The 10187-nt window shown below is 38.1% G+C and overlaps 1 protein-coding gene across 1 annotated transcript; it reads left to right on the top strand.

Annotated features, from left to right (window-relative positions):
• The first annotated feature begins 5668 nt into the window (after positions 1–5668).
• LOC142537713 (uncharacterized) lies at positions 5669–7763 on the top strand. The gene is made up of 3 exons (XM_075643206.1): positions 5669–5852; positions 5945–6057; positions 6330–7763. The coding sequence occupies exons 1-3, from the start codon at positions 5669–5671 to the stop codon at positions 7761–7763; spliced, it is 1731 nt and encodes a 576-aa protein (XP_075499321.1).
• Positions 7764–10187: the final 2424 nt, after the last annotated feature.

The raw sequence follows: 10187 nt of genomic DNA, 5'->3' as shown, positions 1-10187 counted from the left end.
AATAATACTTTTCCATTCATTTTGGTATAGCTTGGTAAATTTGTGCGTATGCAATCTGCTGAACTTATTGACTAATGAATTTTTTGAAGTGCTGAATTTTAATATAATTGAAAGAATTCCTTCATCACCAAAACTTAAATGTTCCAACAAATTTTTTTTTTGTTGATGCCAAAATTCAGCAACAAAGATGATTCAAATACTTCAATTTTGTTAAACAGAATCAATCAGAACAGATACAGAGCATATACCAACAAGCCTTAAAATAATTTCCTCTTGCTGATTGCTTCAATCTATAAAAAGCTTTATGTAATTTAAACACGTGGTTCAATAGAGCATGATTAGTGAAGTCTTGGGGTTGTTCAACGGATAACTCTTCTTTCAGCAAACTATCTAAGAATGTACTTTTGATATCCATATGAAATACATTGAAATTCTTGTAAGCAGCAAATGCAAGAAAATTCTAATGACTTCTAATCGAGCTACTGGTACTGAAAGTCTAATCAAAATCTATTTATTCATCTTGTCTGAATCATTGAGCCACTAATGTAGCTTTATTTCTAATTACTACTCAATCTTCATTCGATTTATTTCTAAAAACCCGTCTGGTGTCAATTACTAATTGATTATTAAGTCTAGGAACTAAGTACCATAAATTGTCTGTCTTAAATTGATTTAGGTTATCTTGCATATCTTCTATCCAAATAGAATCATTAAGGACCTCATTGATTTTCTTAGGTTCTAATTGGAAAATAAATGTTGCACGCATGTATTCTCTTATAATATGTATCCTAGTTCTGAGAAGTGCTGAGGGGTTACCGATTACGAGCGAATGGGGATAAGTCTGACTTCACCTGTAACTTGGTTCTGAGAAGATGTTTGCTTGAGTTGGATCAAGATTATCTTGCAATGAGATCTTTTCAGTATCCTCTGGAATAATTTGATCAATAGTCACTTGATCTTATTTTCTTCCGATATCTACTACAGGTTGCATCTCAGGAACATCAAGTTCAGTATATTGAATAGATTTTTTGGGCACATCATTCTCATTGTCTTCTTCTAGTTGAATAATGTTCATTCCAATACACAATTCATTCTTGTTAGATTGCTTAGGAGTATTAAAAGATTCTTCAAAAACTACATTCACTATCTCTTCAACATTTAATGTTTTCAGCTTGAGCACTCCATATGTTTTACTGACTGATGAATACCCAAAAACCATATCAACATCTGATTTTGAAGAAAAAGTTTTAAGTGATTCTTGCCATTTTTATGGATATATCATTTACAGCCAAAGACATGTGAACATGAAATATTTGGATTATCCCATTCCATATTTCATACGGTGTCTTTCCAGATTTCTTCTTGACCATGGCTCGATTCTTAGTATAACATGCAATATTTACTGCTTCTATCCAAAATCTTTGTGAAACACCTGATTCAGAAAGCATTGTCTGTGCTGTTTTCTTCAACATTCAGTTTATTCTTTCATCAACTCCATTTTTCTAAGAGGTTCTGACTGGTGAATACTCGTGCTAAATTCCTCGTTCTGACCGATATTTCTCAAGAATTTTTTTAGTGAATTCAGTACCGCGATCACTTCAGATCTTGATTACTAAAATCGATTTTATTTTGCACGTGTTTAAGAAATTTAATCAATGAAAGCATGTATGATCCTTAGCATTTAGAAATATTACCAATGTAAATCTTGAGATATCATCAATAATGACTAAAGTATATTTCATTCATCCTAAAATCATTATAGTTATAGCTCCAAACAAATCTATATGTAATAATTCTAAGTATCTAGATGTCAATTACTAATTTTATTCTTAAAGCTAGATCTTATTTGCTTACCTAGTTGGCATGCTGAACATATATGGTTCTTAAAAAAATTCTATTTCAGGCAATCGAACTACGAAATTCAGTTTATCAAATTGTTAATCGATTTGAAATTTAAGTGATTCAAGCGTTTATGACATAACCACTCTTTATCACATGATGATGCAACAAAACATGTAGGATTATCAAGTTGAGTATTATCCGAAATTATCTTATATGTATTAATGCTTATGATACATTGCAATAAGACATTAGAATCAACATCTTTAATTGTACATGTGTGCTTCTCAAATTCTACCAGGTATCCATTGTCATAGAGTTGGTTAATATTAATCGGATTGTAGCACATATTTTCAAGTACTAACACATCATTATTAACAATGTTTCTGTAGTTAATATTACCTTATCCATAGTTTTATCCTTTATCGACGAAAGTTATCCTTGGTCCATGGCTACTGATGACTCTTGAGATTAGCTTTTCTTGACCCATCATGTGTCTTGAGCACCCACTGTCTATACACCATGTACTTCTGATATCAGTAAATCTTCTATTTTCTTGTAGACACAAATTATATTAACTGGTATCAATATAACTGGGTCCAAACTTGATTAATCTCTTTGGAACCAACATTTTCACAATCCTGATGGATTTTGTACTTCGAGTAGCCTCTGGGTGTGTGCAACATTGTTTGACATTATTCTTCACAAAAAGTACTCAATTATGTTGTCGTCCTCTAGTTGTTGTCTTCTGATCTATATCTCTTTTGAACAAGTCTGCTATTTTGGTGTCGGTAGTGTCTGGCCTTCGTTGAGGTGTGCTATAATGAAATTAATCCTCTACTAGATGCAGTGTTCAAGTAAAATTTTCTCTAAGGTTGAAATAACCGAGTCCAAAATGCATACCATTTTTCATTTGATTTATAGATTTTTCAACTTGAACATTAGGTTTGTTATGTTCATACATCGCACTGGACTTAACAAAGTGAACGTATTTACCTCTACATATGTTCAACAATGGCTGAGTATTGGTTTTAGAAGTGCCTATACTGCTACAAAATCTGAGACCAAGTTCTACCTCTAGATTGCTTCTGTAGGTCTTGAATCTTCTCTAATGAAACATAAAACCTATTCCATGTGTTTACCAGTAAGACCAACTACCGATTTTCAGTCAAGTAGTGCCTGTTAATCAACAATAACTCTTTCATTCTCAACCGTTAACTCAACCACTTCAACTTTGAGATCATCACAACTATAATTTTGGGAATAAATGGATTTATTGATCTAACCAGTTAAGCTTTGTTTTGACTTTCTGGAATGATTGAGAAAGCTTCGAGTTCTCCTCAACCATATCATGTAATGCTTTAACTAAACCAGTTCGCGTAAATTCATCAAGATTACAAATCTAATACTTCATCAGTCGTCATGTGCAAATCAACATTGACCATGATACACTGGACTTGTTCAGCATTACTGTCACTGGATTGGTCTTCTGAATCAGAAGACTCAGAAATGGAATTTGCTCATTTACTTTTGCTATCTTCAGCAACCACCATCTTACGGTCTTTGTGATACAATTCTTCAAACACGAAAAGCAAACGCGCTAAAAAACGGAGTCATGCCTTTGATTTGATGAAATAAAGAACGTTGGATCATTCCGATCTTTTTGAAACAAGTAAATGTTTGTGATATTTACCTTTAAGCTACAAGCAACAAATATTCACCAAGATAAACAACCGATCTCAAACGAACCTTCAAATAACTCGTCTTTGACAATCCAAGTGAAGAACAATCGACAAATGCCACAAAGATTAAATCTTTGATAAGTTTGATTTTTGTTGCACAAAGCAAAGCTTGAAAATTTTGAGAGAAGACTACCAAAAGTATATTCAATCTTCAATAATCATTCATGTAAAAGTTAAAACTTTTCTTTATATGTAAAAATACATTAAAATTCGTAATACATGGGTTCTATGTTTAATTCTGCACTGTGGCGAGCTGGGGTGGGGAATTCTGGGTCGTACTTCCCTCGGCCCGGGCGTTCCTGTTTTGCATTCTAGGGCACGTCCTGGCTGCCTTTTAGGGACATTTCTCACTTGAATGCTTTGTTGCTTGATACGTCTTCATGGAATGCTTCATTGAACTCCTTCAAGCATTCGAATGCGCTTGATTTTTCATCTTTAATCATCATCAAGATTGTACGATTGAGACAACACACCTGTCTAAATCTCCTCCCAAGATTTACATGTCATGTCATGTCAGATTCATATCACTTTGCAAGACTTTTTAACATTTCTCTTGTGTCTTTTCTTCTTATAATCATCTTTCATTGGCTTAGGAAAATCGGTAATGAAATGACCTGTCTTCCCATAGTTGAAAAATTTCATGTCACCTGATAGTGACTCCTTCTTATAATTCTGATCAGGGTTCTGAAATGTCATGTGGTTATTCTTCATGAACTTGGAAAACATTTTAACTAACAATGGCATAACGTCATTGCTTAGTTTTTTATCAGTCTTTTCCTGGACGGGTTGAGTAACAGTGACAACAAGGGCTTTGGTTGGATGATTAGATGTAGATTGCTCTCTGCTTTTGGTTTCCGATTCAAATTCGTACGCCTTCAAGTCAGCAAACAGGTCATGAAACTCTAACTTGTTTAGATCTTTTGATTTTCTAATGGAAATCTTCTTTACGTCCCATGGGGATGGGGAGTTGATGCCCAAGGAATCAGTGTAAAAAGAAGAACATGCAAATAAACTCCCTGAAGGAAGTTCAAGAGTGATTATAAAGGAAGATCACATAAATAAGCCTTAACAAGTGATACTTGAGAAGCCTACACTGGCCATGACCAAGCACATAAGACCGTTGTACATCAAAGCACACGTGAATGGGAAGCCAATGTCTAGGGTTTTGATTGACAATGGTTCAGCTGTGAATGTTCTTCCAGTAAGAATGTTAAAAAATCTGGGTAAAACTGAAGAGAACTTGATTCTACAGAAGTTTCTGTTGCTGCATTTACATGGGAAACCACCAAGACCATTGGGGTACTCCCTGCTGATGTTATTGTAGGGAGCATGTCGTCTTTATGTGCATTTTTCGTGGTAAACTCCTCCGCCAACTTCCAAGAGTTGTTAGGCAGAGATTGGATCCATACAAACCAGTGCATCCCATCCTCAATGCACCAACTGTTGTTATTTTGGAAAGAGGACGATGTGGAGGTTGTAGAAGCGGATGGACAACCATTTTCAAACAAGTGCAAGTGCAGTGGAGGCCAGATATTACAATGGGGATTTTGGGCCTATCAAAATTCGTAGCAATAGCAAGAAAGAAAGTCAATTGTACATGCAAACACCAACTCCAAGCTCAGTGTTGGAAAGATTTCTCAAGCCTACTGTTATCGTGCCGTCTAGGCCGATAATTCAGCCGCTGACTGAGGAGGTTGATGATTGATTTAAACCAAAAAGAAAAGGAGGTAGCTGCAACCTCTATATGGAAGGCTCATGTACATCAAGTACTGAACAAATTAGAGTAAGATGAAGCATGGGACACTTATGGAGCTGAGGTTGTCCAAGAAGAAGAGTACGAAGAGGATGAACTCCAAGTTGATGAACTATTGATGGCCCCATCTCAAATGGAAGATGGCCAACATGAGGTACAAGACCCATTAGAAGAGATTAACTTGGGGGAGCTTGAGGATCTAAAGGTGGTGTATGTGAGTAAGCTAGCTGGAAAATCAATTGAAGCAAGATTTGATCAGTATGTTGAAGGAGTACAAAGATTGTTTAGCATGGAGTTATGATGACATGCCAGGGTTGGACCGAAAATTGGTCGAATGCCGACTTCCACTCAAAGAAGGCTTCAAACCATTTCAACAGCCATCTCGCCACATGGCAAAAGAAATCGAGTTGAAAGTAATAGAGGAAGTCGAGAAACTGTTGAGGGCCAAGTTTATAAAGCCAATCAGATATACCGAATGGCTTTCGAACATTGTGCCAGTCATGAAAAAGAATGGCAAGGTCAGAATATGCATTGACTTCCGAGACTTGAACTAGTGCAACTCCCAAAGATGTGTATGTGATGCCGATACCTGATATGTTAATTGATTCAGTGGCTAGGCATGAATTGTTATCCTTCATAGATGGATTCTCAGGTTACAACCAGATCAAGATAGCAGAGGCAGATACTCACAAAACAGCATTCAGATGCCCCCATGAGCTGTTGGTACGTTTGAGTGGCTTGTCATGCCATTCAGGCTAAAGAACGCAGGAGCCACGTATCAAAGGGCTACGAACTCGATCTGTCATGATATGATAGGACACCACATTGAAGTGTATATAGATGATATTGTTGTTAAATCTAAACAAGCTGCTGATCACATTGAACACTTGAGGAAGAGCTTCCAAAGAATGAGGCAACATGAATTAAAGTTAAATCCATTGAAATGTGCCTTTGGTGTGAAAACAGGAAACTTTTTGGGGTTTCTGGTACATCAGAGGGGAGTTGAAGTGAATAAAAACAAAGCCAAAGCTATTATGAAAGCAAATCCACCTAGGAACAAGAAAGAGTTACAACGGTTCCTTGGGCAAGTGAATTACTTGAGAGGTTTTATTTCTAACCTTGCAGGGAAGGAGAAGGAGTTTTCACAGTTGTTGAAGCTCAAAGACAGCAGGGAGTTCAAATGGGAAGATTCGCATCAGAAATCTTTTGATGTGATCAAGAGATATTTATCTAACCCGCCTGTTCTGATGCCTCCCAGGTATGGAATGCCCCTTAAATTATACATCTCTGCTGCTCATGAATCAATTGGATGTCTATTAGTTCAAAATAATCACGAAAGAAATGAGCATGCTATCTATTATTTGAATAGATTCCTTACTCTAGTAGAAGTAAAATACTTTGTGATTGAGAAGCTATGCTTAACACTGTATTACGCGTGTACTAAGTTAAGACATTATTTGATTCAATCAAGAGTGCTTGTGGTGAGTAAAACCGATTTGATCAAATATATGCTTAATAGACTCATCCTCTCTGGGAGAATTGGCAAGTGGTCTTTAGCATTGACCGAGTTTACATTGATCTACTACCCCCAAAAATCAGTAAAAGGCCAAGCTATAGCCGATTTTTTAGCTGATCATCCTTCACCTGATGAGTTTATTGGAGAGAAGGTTGGATTTCCAGTTTGTGGAGTGGGAGTTCAACCCTGGGGGTTGAAGTTCGATGGATCAAGTACAGAAACAGCAGCCGGAGCTGGTATTGTTATCACCTCCCCAAGAGGTATGAAAATCGCTCTATCCTTTAATTTGGGTTTTCCATGCACCAACAATCAGGCGGAATACGAAGCACTGATCATTGGATTGGAAATTCTGAAATATTTATGGGCGAAGGAATTGTTAATATCAGGGGATTCTCAGCTGGTACTCAAACAACTGTCAGGGGAGTTCAAATGCACAAGTTTGTCCTTGGCTTCGTACTATACCGCGGCATCCCAACTTCTAGATGATTTTGAAGAAGTGTCATTACTACACGTCCCAAGACAAGAAAATTTGGAGGCAGACGAGTTGGCACAGGTTGCTTCGGGATTGAAGATGTCTCAAGAACTTACACACAGGCTGGTGTTAATTCAGAAGAAACACAACCCTTCAATTCAGCAAAGAGGGATTCAGGTAGACACGCTCAACTTGGATATAAACTTAGCTGGTGACTGGAGGGATGACATAAAACAGGTGCTAGAATCAACCGGGAGAGATATTCCACATGGTTTAAAAATGAGAGCTCTTAATTACGTCTTAGTGGAGGGAGATTTGTACAGGAAAGGTCTAGATGGTCTTCTCCTTAGATGCATAGGCTTCCCAGAAGCATTGGAGATCATGAAGCAAATTCACGAGGGAGTGTGCGGAGCACATCAATCTGGAGTGAAGATGAGATGATTGATAAGGAGGTATGGCTACTATTGGCCATCCATCATGAAAGATTGCATCAAATATGATAAGGGATGCCAGCCATGTCAGAAACACGGGAACATCAAAAGAATTCTGGCGGATGAGCTCCACAGCGTTGTCAAACCATGGCCGTTCAAGGGCTGGGCCATTGACTTAATAGGGAAAATCTACCCATCATCATCTAAAGGCCACTTGTTCATCCTTGTGGCCACAGAGTTTTTCATAGTGCCTTTGAAGAAAGCGGAACAAGGGGATGTCATTAACTTTGTGAAAGATAATATTATTCATAGATTTGGAATTCCAGAGTCCCTAACCATGGATCAGGGAACTTTGTTCACGGGTTCAGATATGAAGGAATTCGCGGAAAGACTATGGAATCAAATTGAGAAATTCATCCTCTCATTACCCACAATCCAACGGACAGGCCAAAGCATCGAACAAAGTTTTAATAAAGATTTTACAGAAAATGATGGAAGAAAATCCCAGGGATTGGCCACGGTTATTATCAGAAACTTTGTGGGCATATAGAACATCCAAGAGGACTGCCACTGGAGTGAGCCCTTTTTCCCTTACCTTTGGCCACGATGCAGTGCTCCCATTGGAGATCATGGTGCCATCAATACGAGTGGCAAGGCAAAATGAATTTTCCCTTGAAAATTATAATGAAGCAATGATCATGGAGTTAGAAGAACTGGATGAACTGAGAATCCAAGCGTACAATGCTCTGTAGGCCACTTTTATCATATTGGATTCATTTTGTTTCGATAGGGAATCAAGGGAGGAGATAATGGCAAGAGGGGAGTTTTAAGCCAACTTATGGTTTTGCTCGAAGCTATTGAAAATCAAGGGAGGAGAAAATGGCGAGCGAGGAGTTTTAAGCCAACTTATGGTTTTGCTCGAAGCTATTGAAGTGAGTTGGGTTAAGTGGATTAAGAACGAATAGAAATTCCTCCTCAACCTCCAATACACAAAATCACATGTTACAAACCCATCTTCACTCCACATCCATCATCCAACAACCACAACACCAAACCAACAGTCAACAAATATAAAGCAGAGCCACCGCATGGAAGAACAATAAGTAAATGTGTATGCGGGAAAGGGGTCCGACTGACGTGCAAATGCATATACGTGTATGCGGGAAAGGGGTCCGACTGAAGTGCAAATGCATACACGTGTATGCGAGAAAAGGGTCCGACTGAAGTGCAAATGCATATACGTATATGTGGGAAAGGGATCCGACTGAAGTGCAATGCATAAATGCTAGGGACGAGGGAATCGTTGTGAGTGGATGCAGCAGATAAGAGCACATAAGAGTTGAGAGTTACCTGTGTTTTAAAAAGCTCTAAATGACACCAAAGCTTAAGTGTCGAACGCACTGGAGAACTGAGGCCAATCCATGGCCAACTCTCAGTCAGTGTTATCTGCTATCAATGAACTTACCAACACCAACATATAGAAGCAAGAAACAAACGTGATAATGGTGATACACACAAAGATATGCAATCAGGGAACATTCAACTAACAGAGCAAGATAACAGAAAAATAGATAGCCACAAAGAAATGAGAGTCTTTACCGATCTTCGGCAATAACCATTGACCTTGGAGAAGTTCTAGACCTAATTGATGGTTGTTTGGAAATCAACACACCTACCTACAGCTAAGATAATGACATATCAGACTCCCCTGTCAGACACGAATATAGATGCGGGAAGGCCAAATAATGGCTTATGAAGTTTCATACTTTGCTTCCATGAGGTAAAAGCATCAAAATAGCCAATGTCATATCTAATTCAGTGGGTGCAAGAAATGAAGCCAAGGGAGTGGCCGAGACCGAGATAGGAATAAACTTGGAAATAATATGTTTATGAGGTTCAAAAACAACTGCACACATGCGAGATATTACTCAAGAATCACCTTTCCCCAGATGCAAGTAACAAGGCCATGCAATGGCCATCGCACTACTACCACGATGTAAAGGCTAATATATGGCCAAACAGTGCCTCTCTGTTTTCAAGGTCAACAACAACCATCGCTCTTACAAGAAGTTATCCAATTTTTTTATTCGCACTTTCTTAGCCGACAAGTCAAATTTCCCTATAAGAAAAAGCTCTCAACAAGAGCAAACTACACCGAAATTTGACCATCGAGAACTCCAAGAATTATAATGGTGGAAGTGAAAATATTTGGTGCCTGGGGAAGCCCATTCAGCCGCAGAGTCGAGATGGCGCTCAAACTGAAAGGAGTGTATACGAATACATAGAAGAAGATCTTACCAACAAGTCCCCTTTGCTTCTTCAATACAATCTGGTCCACAAGAAAGTTCTTGTGCTGCTGCACAATGGTAAGCCAATCGCCGATTCATTGGTGAATCTTTAATATATCGACGAGACAAGGGAAAACAGGCCATCC

The sequence above is a fragment of the Primulina tabacum genome, chromosome 2, assembly GCF_025594145.1.
Source record: "Primulina tabacum isolate GXHZ01 chromosome 2, ASM2559414v2, whole genome shotgun sequence".
NCBI lineage: Eukaryota > Viridiplantae > Streptophyta > Magnoliopsida > Lamiales > Gesneriaceae > Primulina > Primulina tabacum.
The sequence above is the reverse complement of the archived record's forward strand: the minus strand, read 5'-3'. Positions and strand labels throughout refer to the sequence as shown.

Excerpts from the sequence above, each read along its gene's own strand:
- LOC142537713 (XM_075643206.1), top strand. The coding sequence starts at position 5,669 with ATGCCGACTTCCACTCAAAGAAGGCTTCAAACCATTTCAACAGCCATC. Across the intron at positions 5,853-5,944 it reads TCATGAAAAAGAATGGCAAG|TGGCTAGGCATGAATTGTTA; the intron begins GTCAGAATATGC and ends TAATTGATTCAG. Across the intron at positions 6,058-6,329 it reads GATGCCCCCATGAGCTGTTG|AGGGGAGTTGAAGTGAATAA; the intron begins GTACGTTTGAGT and ends CTGGTACATCAG.